Raw genomic sequence first — 21,652 nt, forward strand, 5'->3', positions numbered from 1 at the left:
TTTATTATTATTTAAATATGTTACAAACGGAATAACAAAGTTAATATACCCTCCTTTCCAAGGTGGAAGGTATAAAAACAGCAGGACATCAAAGGATCGTTATATACATTTTGATTTTTTGCTCTACTGCACATCATTTTCTTTAAAAAATTCGGGGATCTTTTGAAGTCATATAAGAAAGCCGTCGCTTAGCTACCCGAACTCGTTTTTAAACTGCAGGTTTCAATAAGGTCGATTAAAATTCTTTCCTTGTTTTCCAAATTTAGAGACATTTTGAAATACTCTAAGATGTTCCACAACTAAGCGTATAGCAATAATTTCCAAATGTCCCTTTGGAAAAACCCTCAAGGTACATTAAGTATATCCTGTCGAAGTGGGTTTTTTCTCGCTTTCCTCATCAACAGAGACATTTAATTTACAAAAGGTATTTTCTTTTTCATATCTTCCCAATTTGCTATATTATACCTTTATCCTGAAATCCTTTAATCCATCAATGCATCTCCCCAGAGATAATATGTACATTTTTAATGGTCAACGGTAATTAATAGCTCTTTTTGAAGTTCATTGCATCATCAGCTGCCACACACACACACCCATACGCACCCAACAGATCGTCTTCATTTACAATTAATTGCCCGAGAATGCTTTTTATGATTAACTGCAGTGCATAAATGAATTTGATTGATTGATATTCATGTTGTAAATACAAATACACAAAAAACGAACTGAGCAAAACACACGCACTGCAACAAAACCCCAAAAAAGCGAGGAGGCGGGGGTAGCAACCTGCAACACAAAAATTGCAACTGCATAATGAACTTTACATGCCTTCGCAGCAATGCAATGCAACATGAATTTCTGTTCATTTCGTACAAATTACGTTTCCAACTGGCAATTGTAAAACAAAATTGCATTCTTGACAGGCGAAACGATTCGAGGTATTATCAATCAGTCAGTCAGTCGTCGGTAGACGGTGTGTTAGTCAAAGGGCAAAAAAAAAATAGTAGAAAAATGCCAAAAACGAAAGGGATGGGTGGGAAAATACAAAATAAAATGCGAAATCATCCCAACTACTTAATATGCAAATGAATGAATGAACGCAATGAATGATGATGATGATGCTGATGGAGATGACTGACATGAAGGCCATCATGAAGTGCAGGGATTGGAATGAAAATTGTTCACTTATAACCCGAAATATCAATGGGATCACCTATTTATTTACTTTGCGATTTACGAAGAGGGATATGAAAGTGTATTTGGTGGATACCACCCAAAAGGATATAGAATACATTTAAAAATGTCTTTCAAATATAGGAGATCCTGGAAGATCTTCCAACCAATAGAGAATCCCAGAAAATTAGGTACTATCCACAGGCGAACTTTGAGCGGAATTCTCCGTAGATGTCATCTTTAGGGTCTCCTAACTGAAGATGACATTTAGAAAGGACTCTTTCTACAGAAAACCTTTCAGAGATTGTCTCTCTATAAAAGACCTGAATAAGTTTTATGTTCCAAAAAGATCTCTGAAAGATTTTTATACCCTCCACCACACATAGTATGGATGGTATATTTAGTTCGTCATTCCGTTTATAACTCATCGAAATAATAATTTTAGACCCAACAAAGTATATATATTGTAGATCAGCGTAAAATTCTAACACGATTTAGCTCTGTCCGCCAGTCTGTCCGTCTGTTGTAATCACGCTACAGTCAAAACGAATTAAGATAGGAAACTAACATTTTGTACACATCTGCCTTTTTTCTGCAGGCAGGTCAAGTTCGAATATGGGCAATATTTGGATCCACGATATCGTGTAGCTCCCATATAACGGTACCCCCCCCCCCCCCCCCCCCCCCCCGATATTCGGTATTTTAATGATTTTAGCCACATTTTTTTAAAGAAATTGTCTGGAAATTCTACACACGGAATTCTTCGTGAGCACTTTACCCTCTGAAAGAGAATTGTCTTTATAGCTCCACGATATGGTATAGCGCCCATATAACAGCACCCCCATATTCGATATTTTGATGATTTTAGCCACATTTTTTTTTTTTTTTTTTGTAGAAGACTTGTTATATGCCTTCTTCCGATCAAAGATCTTCAAAACATCTTCCCAGCCAGAACACTTGCAAGGAATTTTCTCTGTATATATTGAACGATATTCTCAACATAGGAGACCTCCCATTTAAGGAAGTCTTTCTTAAGACCTTTTTATACTCCCAGCCATATGGCTTGAGAGGGGATATATCATTTGATTCGGCCAGAACGTGCCTCATCGAAATAATGATTCTAGGCCTAGGTCTCTTTGAACCAAACCCGTTTCAGGACATTTGGAGTCATCCGTCCGTCTGTGTATGTGACTGGCTGGTGCGTTCGATAACTCACAAAGGTGGTGACCAATTTAGTCCAAACTTGATATATCGTAATATTATTATCAAACTTAAATCGAAGTCGGAGATGGGCAATATCGGTTCACTCCTTCTGGTACCTCCCCCATAAAAGGTCAAAATTTTCAAAAAAAATATTTTTCTAAACAGAAGGAAGGTCCGATTTTACTCCAACTTTGCAAATCCCAATATTTACATTAGTGATAGATCAGGTGCGAAAATGGACAATATCGGTCCACTCAATCTGATACCTCCCCCAGAAAAGGTCATCAATTTGAATTACCAAAAGGATCATAAACCACGAAATAAGCATCCGGTTCTATTCGTACTTCACACATCCCATTATTTCTACTAACACAAGATATGCTGTGAAAATGGGATATATTGGTCTATTCATTCTGGTACCTCCTCTACAATCGGAATTTTTAAGATTTCTGAAGCTCAAACAACGTGAAATTAACATCCGATTCCATGCAGATATTTCTAGCACATCTCAATATTTCTATGAATACAAGATCTGTTATAAATATGGTAGAGGTCGGATCTTTGCTTCCGGCATCTCTCCTCCACAAAGCGTCAAAGTTTTAAATAACCAAAACGATTAAAAATCTGAAATGATCATCCGGCTCTCTTCATACTCTATACATATCATTATTTTTTCTAACAAAAATCTGCTTCGAAGATGGAATATATCGGTCCACCCTTTCTGTTACCTTTCCCACAAAGGGTTAACATATTGAATGTCCATGAAACTCATAAACAATTTTATCAGACTAGGGACCTCACAATATTTCCATCAACACAAGATCTGTAATAAAGATGTTAAAGATCCGACCAATTCTTCTGATATCTCCCCCAAAAAAGGGTCAATGGTTTGCATAACCAAAACGATTATAAAACCAGAAATAAGCATCCGGTTCTCTTCATATTTAACACATCCCATTATCTCTACTAACACAGGATCCTCTGCGAAGATGGTATAAATTTGTCCACTCCTTCTAGTACTTTCCCCACAAAGGGTCAACATTTTGAATATACATCAGACTCGGCTCATCGCAATATTTCCATCAACACTAGGTCTTTAACCAAGATAGTACAGATCGGCACATTTCTTCTGGTACCTCCCCACAAAAGGTCAAAGTTTTGAATAACCAAAACGCATCCGGTTATCTTAATGTCTCACACATATCATAACCTCATAAAACGTGAAATTAACATCCGATTCCATTCAGACTTGGTACATCTCAATATTTTCACCAACACAAGATCTGCTATAAAGATGGTAGAGATCCGACAATTCCTTCTGGTACCTCCCCCACAAACGGTCAACATTTTTAATAACCAAAACTATTAAAAAATCCGAAATATGCATTCGGTTCTCTTCATATTTCACACATACCATTATTTCTACTAACAAAAGATCTGCTGTGAAGATGGGATATATCGATCCACTACTTCTGCTACCTCCCCCACAAAGGCTAAAAATTTTGAATATCCATGAACCTCATAAAACGCGAAATCAACATCCGATTACATTCAGATATCTCTGGCACATCTTAATCTTTCTATCAACACAAGATTTGTTATAAAGATGGTAGAGATCGGAACATTACTTCTAGTACCTCCCGTCAGTTTTTGGTCCAAACTTGGTATAACCTAATATTATTATCAAACTTAAATCGAGTTCGGACATGACCAATATCGGTCCACTTCTTCTGGTGCCTCCCCCATATTAGGTTCATGATTTTGAAAAACAAAACGCTTAAAAAAAGCGGAATAAGCATCCAACACTTTTCAAATTTCACACATACAAACATTTTTGCTAACACAAGATCTGTTATGCAGATGATGTATATCTGCGAACCCCTTCTGGTACCTTTCCCACCAAGGGTCACCATTTTTAATGCTTTCATCCGTCATAACTTGTCAGCGATTCTTTACATCTTGCATTTCTCTCAACCAGAATTTATGATTTCGCATAAAATTGGATATAATTGTTCGATTTTCTTTTTTTTTTTTTGTCGGTCGACTATACCTGGTACCACAGCACACATTTTAACATTTTCTAAAAATTATCACATACCTCATATAAAGTGCAGGAAGTAACCAATATAGTCCAAACCTGGCACGACGTAATATTTATATCATATTTATTTGGGTCCAATGCGAAATGGACAATATTTCTCTGGAACCCACTCCATAGAACGTCAACAATTTGAATAATCATAAGAGAAGTCAAAATATATTTAAATAATCGAACATTCACATGCATCTGTCGGCAAAACCGCCAGATATATATTTTTTTAATTTGTTTTAAAAAAAAGTCTTTAAAAGGTCTTCCCTTTTAATGGAATTCCTTTAGAACAGCAACAAGAGGCTACCCCTATATTTCCCCAATACATCTCCCAACCTTCCTCTTTTAATCTCCCCCTCTGTTTCTCTCTATACACGCCACAATCTACTCTCTATCTCAAAGATAAATTATTGTTAACTTTATGTACTACTTGTGGCATACCAAGCCATTACAAATTGAAGAAGAAATCCACTGCTGCAATTCGCAATAAAAACGTTGCTCTTGATGTTGCATGCATCAAAATCCATTTGCTCATGGAACACGTAACACAACCGTAAGAGGTTTGTTTGTAATAAAAATTGCAAAGGTTTGTTTATTTGTGGTCTAGTTGTGTGTTTGTGTGTGGGGGTGGGGAGTGGTTCGAATGGAACTCGTTTCTGTCCCTAATCAAACATGTAGCAGTGCATACATAACTCATAGCCAAGGTAGAACGAGAGATATATATGGAAAGAGCAAAAGAAATGATAATGGCATACCGAAGGGTACTTAAAACAACTTTAAAACGAAACAAAACAAAAAAGGGTGGCTGGAAATTAAGTGATAGAAAAATATGTCATAATTAGCATCGGTAGGGCTTAATGTGAACACAATTTTTTACCCATAAATGTTATTATTTTGCAGACAAATACATAGATTAATACTTGTAATCCAAACCAGATCAGGTACAAAAATGGCCAATATTGACCCACTCTTTTTGAAAGCGTAAACATTCTGAATGAGACGGGACATCACTTCATACCAAATGATAAAAATTTGCTCCAAACTTCGGATATCGTAATATTTATATAACCGGGTCTCCTTCAAAGTGCGAAAATGGATCATTTATGTGCCTCTTCCGCAAAAGATGCAAAGGTCAAAATTCGTAACAAAACTTTGAGCTGACATACATTTTAAACGTCGTTTTATCATTTTCCAACAGAAACCAGTAAAGAAAGTCCTAAAGTCTTGATACCCTACACCACTTTCCTAATTTTGTAGAGTTCCACATAACAATTAAAAGATTTTATGGGAGAATTTAATCATACACACTATGATTATAATTATAATTTAAAGTTCAAAGGACTAAATATGCCGAAGCATTTGTATCTTTTAAATTCGGACTTGTATTACCCATTTGGTGCACAATTAATTTGAAATCAGATAAAGATATATATGGGAGCTATATCCAAATCTGAATTGATCTCGATAAAATTTGGCAAAGATATTTCTGATCTGTTTGAGATATATTTCCCTGAATATTCTTGTTACGGAGTGCATATTACGGCTGTGGGTAACAAATAGAACAAATCGGATGAACAGTATATATGGGAGCTATAGCTATATCTGAACCGATCTTCACCAAATTTGGCATAGTAGCTTCTAGACTCAAATTGGTCGCATGTGCTAAATTCCATCCCATTTGGGCAAATATTAGACGTTTGGTGTATTATAAAAGTTAAATCGGTAAATCTGAACCAATTTCGATCAAATTTGGCATAACTATTTTCAGGTCCAATCTGATCGTACGTGCAAAATTCCATACTATTCACACTGATATTACAGGTTTGGTGCACAATAAAAGACAAATCGGACGAAGATATATATGGGAGCTATATCTAAATTTTGACCGATTATCTCCAATTTCAATAGGGTTCGTCCTTGGGCCAAACGAATGATTTGTGAAAAAATTAATTTGAATAGGGAAATAAATGCGAACTGTACTTTGTACCAAAATACATGGACTGACGGAAGGACGGACAGACCGACGGACGGACATGCATAAATCGCCTCAGAATGTGATTCTATGCAGATCATCAAAAGGAACTATGGGTCTATCTCGTTTACTTTTGCCTGTTACAAACAAATGCAGAAAGACATAATACCCTGACCACCTTGTGGTGTAGGGTATAAAAAGTGGAAATATGAACTACATCGGTCGGTACGAACTAATAGTAACACTCGTAGGTAGTGCCCAAATCGGACTACAAATAACACACCGTGACAGAACTATAATATTATTTATTGTACCCTTTTTCCAAGCGAAACATGTTAGGAAGTTGCTACTTCGGTTTTTCCGACAGTTGGAACCCTATTTGAACTACATCGACCACTTTCTTCATCAACTTCCTTTTATACTGTCAAAAATATTAGGATGTGGACAATTTAAAGAAAATCGACATTTATTTCCAATTTTATGTTAATTCTCAAAATATTGAACTTTTGTGGGGGAGTTACCGATGAATTTCATATTGACATCAGACCTTTGATTGAAAAAAATATTAACACATACCAAGTTCGAAAGGAATAGTGGATTAACTTTGCAAACTATGAGAGATATAAATATTGAAAATTGTGATGCTTTGCAGGGGAGGTACCAGGAGGGGTGGACCGATTTCTATCACCTTCACCCCAGATCTTGTGTTAATATTAAAATGGAAAGATAAGAAGTTTAGAAGGAATCATATGCTTTTTTCGAATTTAATGAGAGATATTATTATTCAAAATGGTTGAACCTTTGCGGTGGTGGAACCATAAGAAAAATGTTTAAAATTTGTTGGAAGGTACCAGAAGGAGGGGAATATTTATATAAGAATCGCAAACTTGTTTCGCAAGTTATAATGGATATAAGTATTAAACATTATGACCCTTTGGTGGGGGGAGGCATCAGAAGGGTTTGGCCGATTGATATTATCTCTACACTAATATTATACGTCACAAAAAAATCATTCTGTATATTATTAGCGTTTTGGTTATTCCAAATTTCTGGGGAGGTACTAGAAAGAGTGGACCTATATCTACAATACTCACATGAGATCTTGCCTCGATATAATTATTGAGATGTGCTGAGTTTGAAAGGTATGGTATGCTTATTTCCTGTTTTATGAGCTTTAGGCTATCCCCAATTTTGACCCGTTCTGAGGGAGTACCAAAAGGAGAGGACCGATATATCCTATCTTCGCGCCAGTTGTTCTGATAATAAAAATATCGAGTTGTGTGAAATTTGAAAACAATCGGACTCTTATTTCCGATTTTATAAGACATATAATTATTCCAAATTTTGACCCTATGTGGGGGAGGTCCTTGATGGAGTGGGCCAATATTGTCTATTTTCGCACCTGATCTAGCACTGACAAAAATATATATAACGGATTGGTTCATTGTTTCTAAATAGGATTGTGGGGATATTCGGTATTTTTATGATTTTAGAGACTTTATAGACCGGAATTGTATCAAATTTGGTACTTAAAGTTTAATGTGGGCTACAGCCATCCATACGTCTTCGTATAGCCCTCATGTAACGATACATCCCGATGTTCGGTATTTTGATGATTTTAGCGACATTTTTCATCGCAATTGTTTTAAATTTCGCATTGAAAGTTCTTAGTAAGTATCACAGCTTTTGACTGGAAATTGCCTATGCAGGTCCACGTGTTCGTACAGCCTCCATATAACATTCCCTACATGAAAATCAGTATTTTGATGATTGTAGCACATTATTCACCGGAATTGTTTCAAATTTCGTAACTGAGTTTCAAAATCGAGAATCTATGAAAAAAAAAAAATACCCCTCATATAACGGGTTTCATTTGAGAGGTATTTTTCAACGGAATTTTTTCACGCTCCTTCAAAATGGTGGATTTAATACACTTCGGCTTGTTCGAACTGCTGCTGCTCTTTTACTTGTTTTTTATACCCTACATCACAAGGTGGTCAGGGTATTATGTCTTTGTGCAACAAGCAAAAGGAAACGAGACACACCCATAGTTCCTTTTGAACGTCCGTTCGAACGTCTGTCTGTCCATTTATTTTTGTAAACAAAGTACAGAACCCATTTATTGCCCTATCCAGGTGAAATTTTGCACAAATTATTTGTTTGGCCCAAGGACGAACCCTATTGAAATTGGAGATAATCGTTCAAAATTTAAATATAGCTCCCATATATATATATATACGTCCGATTTGCCTTTTATTGTGCACCAAACGTGTAATATCAGCCCGAATAGTATGGAATTTTGCACATACAACCAAATTAGTCCTGAAAATAAGTTTGCCAAATTTTTTCGAAATCGGTTCAGTTATACCTATAACTCCTGTATATATATTTTTCAACCAATTTGTTATTTTAGTCCTCCGCAGCCGTAATATGCACTCTGTAACAACAATATTTGGGGAAATAAATCAAATAGAGCTCAGAAATTCCTTTGCTAAATTTTATCGAGATCGGTTCGGATTTGGATAAATCTCCCATATATAACTTCGTCCGATTTACCTTTTATTGTGCACCAAACGTCTAATATTAGCCCAAATGGGATGGAATTTAGCACATACAACTGAATTGAGTCTAGAAACTAGCATGCCAAATTTGGTGAAGATTGCTTCAGATATAGTTCATCGAATTTGTTGTATTTGTTACCCCACAGCCGTAATATGCCCTCCGTAACAACGATATTCAGGGACATATATCAAATAAAGCTCAGGAATATATTTGCCAAATTTTATCGAGATCGGTTCAGATTAGGATATAGCTCCCATATATATCTTTATCCGATTTAAAGTAAATTGTGCCCGTATTGAAAAGGTACAAATGTTTCGGCATATTTAGTCCTTTTAACTTTAAATAATATTTATAATCATAGCTTGTAAAATTTAATTCTCCTATAAAAACTTTTAATTGTTATGTGAAGCTCTACTAAATATGTCGGTCCCGCCCGACTTTAAGACTTTCTTCACTTTTCACTTTTGACCCAGGTCTTTGATATAAATTTCCCACAGTCTCCTGTATAAATAAGTCCATATATAAAAAAAAAAACTTCCATAAGGCTCCTATATATATAGACGCTTCCACAGCTTTTCAAAAATGGCTCGACTCAGCAGCATAGCTTCATATCACCTTCGGTTATTTTTTAATTTTTTGGAATTATGCCAACTTCTTAAATCTTCTCAAATTATTTCACCTCTTACAACTTTTGTTCCACACTGTGTCCACCGCATTCCAGATTACATCCCAACCAATTAGATACACCCTCTCTCTCTACATGCAGATAAATTCAAAGTATGCCGAACAGCATTATCCCTGTGGATAATTGTTGTATAATACAGTTCATGGTTAGTGCTCGGCGAATGTGGATTTCTCTTGCAAACACATACACAGTCACACGCACAGGCCCCCTTTGGAAATTTGTATTCTTTAATTTCCTCTTGCAATTCTTAGCATCAACAACCTCGATTTGTCATTTGACAACAACGCCAACAACAACAAGAATAATAATGACAATTACAGCAATATTACTTGTGGGAGTACAACAAAACTTAAAAGCATGCAGTCAATAATAAGTATGTAGTAGTAGTTGGAGAGAAAGTAAGCTAAGAGAGAGAGAGAGGGCGAGTGCAAGAGAGAGGGAGAAAAGGCATCTAATTCCGTTGTTGTTGTTTGTTGGTGTTTTACAAGTGCAGTTAGCAAAGGAAATGTTAAAGGATTCTCAGAGAACAAAAAATGAGGACAAGGGGAGGGATAATGATCAAATTGTTTGTCATGTTTGTGAAACCTAGTTTGTGGTTTCGCCAAGACTAGACTACATTACGCTGTACTCGGGAGAAGAAGGAGAAGTAGAATAATGGGGTTATGTGCAAAGGCAATTCAGTGTGGGGGAGGGTTAAACAACAACTACAACTACAGCAAGCAACAGAAAAAAATACAAACAAACAAACAGTGTCAAAGTATAAAGGCATGCCATACATTACCATTAGCATAGAGCTCGGTATGACAGACAAATCCACTGCCGGTATTGAAGTTAACAAACCACTGGGATATTTTTTCATACGACTGGGAAAAAATGTTGACTCTACACCCTGTTCTCGGCGCATACACCGACCGATAGACAGACAGACGTACACACACACAAAACACATGTCACAAAACCACAGGCAGCCAACCAGCCAGCAAAGAAAAGTGCAAAAGAAAATAAAGAGAGAGAAAGAAAGAGAAAAAAAAATACATAAAGATGTGTTGCTTAAAGTTTCAACAATTGACAAAATAAAATTCAAAACTCTAGAAAAAAAAAGAAAGAAGAAGAAAAATATAAGTTTTAAAAAAATTGTTTAAAATTCAACCAGCCATGCAAGGGGTATGGCCAATACAATGATACTGCTCCGACAGTATGGCAATGCTTAAAACTTGTTCATTTTTTTATTGTAACATCCATCCCTTCTTGTTGTTGTTGTAGTTTTTAAATGCCATTTCACAGTTTAGCACCACATCAGGATGCAGGGATCTTCAATTCTTGCTTTCTCGCTCCCTTGCTGGATGGCTGGCGATATTTGATGTAATATTTCAACTCTTAAATGAATTTTCAAGCGCCGGCACTGTTCCAGTCCGGTCCTTTAAATGCAACCATATGCCCTCTGCCATGTTGCATATTCGAATACATACACACATACATGTAAATATTTCATGCGTATGAGCGGGTATGTATGTGTGTGCTCCACTACATATATAATTTGTAGTTCAAGTGGCCAGGGCCCAAAAGAGGGACAACGAGTTCTTTCATCATCGTTATCACCATCACCATCATCGTCATCATCGTCGTCGCCATTGCCATCGCCATTCTCATCATCATTGTCCCACCTCCGCCGTCGTTGCTGGCTAACGTTCCAAACGCGTTGCTCGTAGAATGTTAACAATATTTTCGTTGTTGTGTTCTTCTTCTTTTTCGTACTTTTTTGCATGCATGCATTTTTCACATTTATTGTAGCCAACCCCTGCTTGGGAAATTTTTATTTCATTCATTTTCCCAGAATATATAAATTTTCTTTACAAGGGTTTTGTTCGTTCGTAATTTTTTGCGCTCGCCTTACATACATATATTAAACGCTTCTTGAAGCAAAAGAAACAAGTACATGTTTCCTATAATTTGTTTTGTTGCCGGTCAATCCAGCAATGACACCCGTATTTCCAGAACGGTGATTTATAGCATGAAATATGTTCGTAATTTGTGGTATTTTTGCATCAATAAAAAAACTTGATGGAATCTGTCAGATTCTCTTCACAAAAATTGTTCATAAATTATGGGCGGAATGAAAAACGTAATTAGAACAAATAAAAAAGCAATTAAGTTAAAATTTAGAAATTTCAAAAAAAAAAAACTTGCGTCGAAAAATACCGCTCAAATGCAAACCTTTATATGGGGGCTATACGAAAACGTGGTGCTGGATAATTATTTATTTATTGTCATAGGGTATAGCAACGATTCAGAACTTCAAGTACGAAATTTGACGCAATTCCGGTGAATAATGTCGCTAATATCATGAAAAACGAATAAAGAGAGATATTGTTGTATGGGGGTTAAGACGTGGACCGGCATAGACAGTTTTCGTAATAGGTTGTACTACCAATTACGAACTTCAAATACGAATTTTTACGCAATTCCGGTGGATAATGTCGCGAAAATCATAGAAGTACCGATCCTATCTCGGCGTAGCGTTATATCGGTGCTTACTAAAAGGTAGACGTAGAAAATTCTCTTCTCAGAGAGAACTCCTTGTGTGGATTTTCAGACAATTCATTAGAAACAAGCAAAGGCTATAGTCGTGCGGGCCCGACCATGTGATACCGTACAACACTACAATATGTTAGAAGCCCCTCTTTCTCTTTTGAATTTATGTCACGGAACATTGACCTGACCAGGGACATTTGCCCAATATTTAAGCACTGCATCATGCTGTTAGTTGTTGTGGTCCATTTTCCATTAAGAAACGCTAGAATCTTTCCCTGTCCTTAACTCTATTCTCAGGCGAAATTCCATGTCGATTGGTTTCAATTGTGTGATCAGGAAATGTTTTCGGTTTTTGGTTTATTTGAACCCCTAAAGATTTTGCGATCATCTTCCAAAGCAAGAGACCCCTTCAAATTTAGTCTAATCTATATGATTTGCTTGTCTACAGTATTTGGCTATATTCGTCAACGAAATCAGCATAAGAAAGCCAGAGGTTCGCCATTTGTGTATTAGTTTCAGCGTTTCGGTAGAATGGAAATGTTGGTATTTTTTTCACACAAAAATTTTCCTAAACTCTAACTTCGTGCACGATTTCGTGCCCTTTGATTTCTATTTGTGACCTTTATAACGGCTGCACAATCAGGAACATTTTTAGTTGTTGGTCCGTTTCAACACCTAAATATATTGCAAACATCTTTAAAAACAATAGGCCTAGCCCTTCTGAGCCTAACCCTACCCTTATGAAAATTTTCGTGAGGATCGGACGATAATTGCAATCTGTATATAATATCCCCAATCCTGTGTTGTCAGGTGAAAAAACACATTGTATATATTTCGCTTTATATATTCGATATATTTATTATCGGCAGCTACGTAACGGTATGAATTGACCTTTTCGTCTATAGTGGAAAATTTGACTTTTATTTAACACAAATGTTATTGTCTATTTACCCATTAAATATTACCCGATGACCATCAAAACTGGAAGGCCTCTGCCCAGCTCTAAACTCCAGCCCCATGCTAACTTCCACGTCGATTGGTCTATAATTGCGACCTGTAGAACAACTGCAAAATCAGGATTTTTTCAGTTGATCGTTCTTTTCATTCCCTAAATATTATGCGATCATCTCCAAATTGGCTTATATTGTCTTATTGTCTACCGTCTACTACCACGTCTTCGTTGGATATTTTATATTTATTATTTTTTCAACGTTTTTTTTTTTTTTTTTTTTTAAACTGCAAAATCTTTCCAAATGGTGGGGACATACATTCGGCCCGGCTTACTGCATTTTAGTTTGTTGTTGTTTCTAGACCCAAAATATTCCAATATACCAAGTATGACCTAATTTTTTTCTTCTCAAAAAACAGTGATTTATCAATGCAAATAAAGATTTCATGCATTTTTCTTAATTTTTTATTTTACATATTATTTTTTCCCCATAGCCCCTAAAAACCCACCATTGACGAATTAGACCAATAAAGATTAAATTTTAGAACAACAATTATATATTCACGGGAAGGCCTTGAAGTCTTCTTTTTTTACTACAGAAAACCAAAGATATCCAATTTAATATAGAAGAGGAAGGAGACTAAATAACATTTTTCTATATAAAATGAAGATGTCTTTAGTACATAAAAACTGGATTACCTATAATTTCAAATAACATCCAGACGTATTTTATATTCCATATAGAACCATATTCCTATTTTTCTACAGAAGAGCTGGAGGTATTTCATTTACTATAGATGACCTAGAGATCATTTATTTAATTTTAAAAACCTAGAAAAATTGTTTTTGCCGTGGGAGCCATTGTGGTCCACTGTTTAAAATAGCATAGCTTAAAGGTCTTCCTGTAGACGACAACGGAAACACCGAGTTATAAAATACACGAGGATCCCCCTCTTTGTTACAGAAAATATACAGGGAGAGATAAAAGAATTGCAACCAAATTCAGACTGCTATCATTTCTAAGACACTCGTCCGACAGCTCTTAAAATTATTGCAGTGATATCTCATTATATTGTTTGCAAGCGTACAAAATCATTTTGGTGAGAATTTTCCAGAAAAAAAATTATTCCTGATGGAATTCGTGATATTGTGATTTCTTTATATTTGGTTGGAAAACCACAAGTGGCTATCGTTAGAGCACTCCAGCATTTAAATGTGAATAAACTTTTATGTCTCGTAGAATCCCTCGTTACCGTGATACTGGTAGCCGAGCCCGAAGTCAAGGAGGTGGACGAAAAAAAAACAGCAACATCAGAAGAAATTGTTCGAAAAGTATAGAAGCGACTTGATCAAAAACCGCGTCGCAGTGGCCGAAAAATGGCTCGTGAGCTGAACACATCGCAATATTCTATTCGGCAAATACTGAAAAATGAGCTCGGGGTAAAACCATTGAAATTCCAAAAATGTGCAAGAACTTACACCGCAACAGAAAGAAAATAGACTCAAAAGAGGTTTCTCCGGTGAAAAAAACATTCGTTGTCCAGCAGTTTGTAAACAAACAAAATGATCGATATTTACTTGCCAGAGAGGTCAGCTGAAAATGTGCACCTTCGGTTGGCCAACAGAACTCAAGCGCCGGCCGTGGTGAAGGTGTGGGCCACCATAACAGCCGATGGTCGCTCTCCACTCTTATTAATCGACCGTGGCATTACGATCACCTCAAGCAAGCGGTTCGCCGGGAAGGGCTAAAATACCGCAGAGCAAAATTCAGGCAGCGTGTGACGGTTTCATTGGCCGTTCAAAGGTCATAATTCGTGCCAAATGTGACCAATTCGATTGTTATTCTAAAAGTTGATGCTATTTCCGACATTGTTTGTTTTCATTCAATAAAATTAAAAAAAAAATGTAAGAATTATGGCGTCACCTTGTATATATAAAGAATAAGAAGACAGAAGACCTACATATCCTCTATTTTTTCCGATGCGGGTTTTTATAAAAGCCTCACGGGATTTCGTATAGTACTGTTTATCCATTTACTATGGAATATAGAATGAAACCTCAAATCATTCCAATTACTATGGAGTACATAAACAACCTACAGAATCTAGAATAGACACATAGTTACTTTCGAAGATCTTCGTAGAATCATGAATGAGTCGATTTATGAATGACCGTCCATCAGTCTGTCTGCCCAAGTATTTTTATAAACAAAATGCAGCTCGCATTCGGTTCAAAGCACGGTTTGAAGCAACTACATTAAGTTTTGATGAAAATCAATTCCAATATAGCTACAGCTCCCACATAATACATGATTCATCCGATTTGGTGTTAAGGTCCCACACATATGTAATATGTACTCCACTACAATTATATTTGATACCGGACATCAAATACAGTTCGAAAATGCCTCTGCCAAATTTTATCCAAATCGGTTCAGATTTTTACACAGCTTCGACACACATCTTCATCCGATTTTAAGGTTATTGCTCACCATATATGTAATATCAGCCCAAATTGGATAGAGTTTTTTATATATAACCGAATTTTTCTTTTTGATGTAACTCATTTTGATGTATATCTATTGCGCTAATACATATTCTTATCGAAATGATATGTTGAAAATCGATTCTGAGTTAGATACAGTTTTCAAATTGTGACTAGCTATTTTTAGACATTGTTAATTCTTAACCGATATACTAAATAATATATATCATACTTTATTGATTTTGGGAGCCTTCTACAGCTTACAGGTATTATAAAAGTTATATTGGTTGAAACCGACGAACCAATTTTTGTTCAAATTTCCATTTCGACCGGTTTATTACAAATTTGGTGCAAAAAACGTGTAATGGAGCTACATGTAAATCTGAAGCGAATATGGTCAATTACTATAGGCTTCGTTCTTATGACGGTTTTTTATGTAATGTCTGATTTTTAAAAGTCGTTAAAATTTGTTTAAATTAATTCGAATTTAAATCAAAAATATTTCGACCTCAAAACCCTGACTATTTTCACTTTCTGATAATCTTCGGTAAATATATTGACGATACGTTCTCATTTCAAAACTCTAAGATCAAGCCCCTCGGAACTCCCCAGTAAACTTGATATAATATCTCATTATACCGAGCGTTTAATTATAAAACAAATAAGCACAAGACATCACTATCGTAATGACAAACAACATTCTCAATTATACACACATACAAACACTGTGCACTGAAATTTTGGGCCACGCTACAGCATTTACAACAACCAACAACAACAAATTCCTCGAATTTTCATTATTGACAAAAGACCGCCAAAAAAGGAAACAACATTCGGAAATGTTGAAAAAGCCTTCTTAACTACTTGGACCATTCAATGTTCCGACCATTTTTAATGCCTTCCCGAGTTGTTCATAAAACTTTGCCAATTATTGCAGAAAAGAAACGACCGTGTTCAACCAACAACCCAGCAATACACACACACTCACATTCGATAAAAAAATTAACCTTTCGAAATGAAATGGGGTGTAATAAATCGTAAAGATGAAAATATCCACTGGAGAAATGGGGGTAATGTTGTTTCTTCGTCTTTTCCTTCGGTGCGTTTGCATAGCAACGTTGATTAACATTTCATTGCACACACACATACATACACAGAATATGTTAATATTCGACAAATGGCACAAATGTAATTTGCGGCATGTTAACGGGTCATGTTGATTACGAAGTACAGCACGAGGAAAAAAATTAAGATAAAGAAGGAGGAAACTCTTCTGAGAAATTGGGTTAAGGAAATATTTCGAAAGCGTGCATAAATGATGAATGCACTGGAACTGAGGATAATGTATCTTTTTCTTAATACCACAAAAAAAAGTATTCTTCAAAAAAATCCACGCTTATTCGTCCTTGAAAAAATATTCTTCAAAAAATCAACGTTTATTGGTTCTTGAAAAAATATTCTTCAAAAAATTCATGTTTATTGGTCCTTGAAAAAATATTCTTCTAAAAATCCACGTTTATTGATCCTTGAAAAAATATTCTTCAAAAAATCCACGTTTATTGGTCCTTGAAAAAATATTCTTCAAAAAATCCACGTTTATTGATCCTTACAAAAATATTCTTCAAAAATCCACGTTCTTGGTCCCTGAAAAAAAATTCTTTAAAAAAATCCACGTTTATTGGTGCTTGAAAAAATATTCTTTTAAAAAATCCACGTTTATTGGTCCTATTAAAAATACTCTTTAAAAAAATCCACGTTTATTGGTCATTGAAAAAATACTCTTTAAAAAAATAAATGATGAATGCACTGGAACTGAGGATAATGTATATTTTTCTTAATACCACAAAAAAAATATTCTTCAAAAAAATCCACGCTTATTCGTCCTTGAAAAAATATTCTTCAAAAACATCCACGTTTATTGATCCTTGAAAAAATATTCTTCAAAAAATCCACGTTTATTGGTCCTTGAAAAAATATTCTTCAAAAAATCCACGTTTATTGGTCCTTCAAAAAATATTCTTCAAAATATCCACGTTTATTGATCCTTGAAAAAATATTCTTCAAAAAATACACGTTTATTGATCCTTGAAAAAATATTCTTCAAAAAATCCACGTTTATTGGTCCTTGAAAAAATATTCTTTAAAAAAATCCACGTTTATTGGTTCTTGAAAAAATATTCTTTTAAAAAATCCACGTTTATTGGTCCTTGAAAAATTATTCTTTTAAAAAATCCTATTTTAATGGCCTCATTGTCCTTAAAAAATATTCTTAAAAAAAAATCCACGTTTATTGGTCCTTGAAAAAATATTATTTTAAAAAATCCACGTTTATTGGTCCTTGAAAAAATATTATTTTAAAAAATCCACGTTTATTGGTCCTTGAAAAAATATTATTTTAAAAAATCCACGTTTATTGGTCCTTGAAAAAATATTATTTTAAAAAATCCACGTTTATTGGTCCTTGAAAAAATATTATTTTAAAAAATCCACGTTTATTGGTCCTTGAAAAAATATTATTTTAAAAAATCCACGTTTATTGGTCCTTGAAAAAATATTATTTTAAAAAATCCACGTTTATTGGTCCTTGAAAAAATATTATTTTAAAAAATCCACGTTTATTGGTCCTTGAAAAATATTATTTTAAAAAATCCACGTTTATTGGTCTTTTGGTCCTTGAAAAAATATTCTTTTAAAAAATCCACGTTTATTGGTCCTTGAAAAAATATTATTTTAAAAAATCCACGTTTATTGGTCTTTTGGTCCTTGAAAAAATATTCTTTTAAAAAATCCACGTTTATTGGTCCTTGAAAAAATATTCTTTTAAAAAATCCACGTTTATTGGTCCTTGAAAAAATATTCTTTAAAAATCCACGTTTATTTGTCCTTGAAAAAATATTCTTTAAAAATCCACGTTTATTGGTCTTTGAAAAAATATATTTTTTTTCAAAATCCACGTTTAGTGGTCTTTGAAAAATATTTTTTAAAAAATCCACGTTTATTGGTACTTGAAAAAATATTCTTTTAAAAAATCCACGTTTATTGTTGCTTGAAAAAATATTATTTTAAAAAATCCACGTCTATTTGTCCTTGAAAAAATATTCTTTTACAAAATGGACGTTTATTGGTCCTTGATAAAATATTTTTTTAAAAAATCCACGTTTATTGGTCCTTGAAAAAATATTCTTTTAAAAAATCCACGTTTATTGGTCCTTGAAAAAATATTTTTTTTTAAAAAATCCACTTTTATTGGTGCTTGAAAAAATATTTTTTAAAAAATCCACTTTTATTGGTACTTGAAAAAATATTTTTTAAAAAATCCACTTTTATTGGTACTTGAAAAAATATTTTTTTTTAAAATCCACGTTTATTGGTGCTTGAAAAAATATTTTTTTTTAAAATCCACGTTTATTGGTGCTTGAAAAATTATTCTTTTAAAAAATCCACGTTTATTGGTGCTTGAAAAAATATTCGCTTACAAAATCCACGTTTATTGATGCTTGAAAAAATATTCTTTTAAAAAATCCACGTTTATTGTTGCTTGAAAAAATATTCTTTTAAAAAATCCACGTTTATTGGCCTTTGAAAAAATATTCTTTTAAAAAATCCACGTTTATTGGCCTTTGAAAAAATATTCTTTTAAAAAATCCACGTTTATTTTTGGTCTGTTGGTCCTTAAGAAAAATTCTTTAAAATTCACGTCTATTGGTTTGATAGTCCTTGAAATAAATTCCTAAACAATCCATGTCTGTGACTTTAAAAATTCACATCCCACTGATATATCCTAAACCACATCCTGGCGCAGGCCATGACAAAAAAAAACCCACCTCCAAACAAAGACTCAATGTTTCTCGATTATTTTTCTTTACACAATTTGAATTGTATGAGCTTCCATGAGAGCTATTTTCCTGTGTGTCCACTCCGCTGACTATTGTCCCGGTGTGTGTGTGTGTGCTTGTAAAATGCAATAGCCTCCATTCTGCTTGCTGCAACATGAAAACTCTCCAAGAATTTTAACAAAGGGAAGCCAGGCAAAAGTTAAACAGAGACGGACCAATGGAATATTTTTTTCCATTTTCTTGCGATACCTTACAAACGAAATAACAATCGTTGCGAAAAAAAGGCTCGACTTTTGTGTGTGTGTCTGTGGAAAACTCGAAACAAATACAAATTTGCTACGGATATGGCCATGGTAAAGCTCTGTTTCTTTGATGGTTTTTTGTGAGTTTTCCGTTTTTATGTTTCCTGTGAGACAACTGGAGATTGGCGTGTACAGAGATTGGAGGAGCAACAATATAGAAAACATCACCACCAACAACAACACTAGCAACAAAAACTTATGTACACAAATTAGCCATTGTAATGGATGGATTGGTTTGTTGGCCATGTCATGGTTATGTATGGATGTGGTGTTTTGTAAATTTTTTATTGTTGTAGTCTTTGTCTGATACATATATACATATAGTCAACAATGAAAATCATAGTTGGAATTGTATACTTGTCTTTAGAAAAAATTTTAAAATTGTAGTTTTTGGGATTTAAAGAAAGTTTAGTTGTTGAGAAAAGCATCAAAATCATATTTGAAAAATTAAAAATAGATTTTCTCAAAATACCAAAAAACTGTCTATACTCCTTTCAAAATTAAAAAAAGCGCCTCCTATAGAGAGGGAAATCGGTTCAAAACTATGACTATAAAAATAAAACTTTAAGTAATTTAAGAAAAATTTCTAAATTTTTAAAATATAAGCAAAATTTTTATTAACACAAATTGATTAATTTTTTTATGGTATATATGTTATATACAAATTTCATTTGTTTAGAGACTTACAATAAAACTCGATCTGGAATAATTCCCTCTTTGACGCTTTTCCCAAAAAATTAAATAGCATACCGGGTGAGATGAAAAACCTGCAACCAACTTCAGACTGTTGTAATTCCTAAGCTAATCGTTCGACAGCTGTTAAAATTATTCCAGTGAAAGCCCATTATATTGTTTACAAGCTTGTATATTTTGATGAGAATTTTAGAGCAAAAAAGTTATTCGTAATGGAATTAAAGCGTGATAGCGTGATTTGTTTATATTAGCCCGGTAAACCACAAGCGGCTATCGTTAGAGCACTCCAGCATTTAAATGTGAATAATTTTTTGAGTCTCGTAGCATCGCTCGTTACCGTGATACTGGTAGCGTAGCCTGATGTCAAGGAAGTGGACGGAAGAAAACAGCAACATCAGCAGAAATTGTTCGAAAAGTAAAGAAGCGACTTGATCGAACCCCGTGTGCAAGGGCCGAAAAATGGCTTGTGAGCTCAACATATCGCAATATTCCATTCGGCAAACATTGAAAAATTAGCTCGGGATAAAGCCATTGAAATTAAAAGTGCAAGAACTTACACCGCAACAGAAAGAAAATAGACTCAAAAGAGCTAAAGAGTTGCTTTGCTTGGCCGAATGTGGTGAACTGTCGAATTTGGATTTCTCCGATAAGAAAACATTCCTTGTCCAGCAGTTTGTAAACAAACAAAAATATCGTGTTTACTTGCCAAAGAGGTCAGCTGAAAATTTGCACCTTCGGTTGGCTACCAGAACTCAATCGCCGGCCATAGTGATAGTGTGGGCCCCCATAATAGCCGAGGGTCGCTCTCCGCTCGTATTAATCGATCGTGGCATCAGAATAAATGCCGAATATTATCTCGAAAATATTCTGGAGGGTGTATTAAAGCCTTGGGCACACAAACAATTTTGGGCGCAGATCTTGGATATTCCAACAGGACAAAGCACCATCGCACTCAGCAAGCGCCATCCAATAATGGTTACAAAATGAGGTTCCTCGCTTCATTTCCATCGCACAATGGCCACCAAAATCTCCGGATACCAAACCGTTGGACTATTGTGTCTGAAGTATTTTGGAAAGCAAGGTTGGCACTAAAAATACCAAAGTGTCGATCACCTCAAGCAAGCGCATCGCCAGGAATGGGCCAAAATGTTGCAGAGCAACATTCGGGTAAC

General features: G+C 34.8%; 1 protein-coding gene across 2 annotated transcripts in view; it reads right to left on the reverse strand.

Moving 5' to 3' along the window:
- Positions 1 to 21,652, reverse strand: part of LOC101900156 (uncharacterized) — a 213,319-nt gene that overhangs the window by 18,181 nt on the left and 173,486 nt on the right. Inside the window, exon 11 of one of the 2 annotated variants that reach the window (XM_059124593.1) lies at positions 10,466 to 10,573. The exons of the other annotated variant lie outside the window; for it this stretch is intronic. Coding sequence (XP_058980576.1) covers positions 10,466 to 10,573 — 108 coding nt within the window. The remainder of the gene's footprint in view (positions 1 to 10,465; positions 10,574 to 21,652) is intronic. 2 annotated transcript variants of the gene reach the window in all.

The sequence above is a fragment of the Musca domestica genome, unplaced genomic scaffold (genome assembly GCF_030504385.1).
Source record: "Musca domestica strain aabys unplaced genomic scaffold, Musca_domestica.polishedcontigs.V.1.1 3, whole genome shotgun sequence".
In the NCBI taxonomy this organism is placed as follows: Eukaryota; Metazoa; Arthropoda; class Insecta; order Diptera; family Muscidae; genus Musca; species Musca domestica.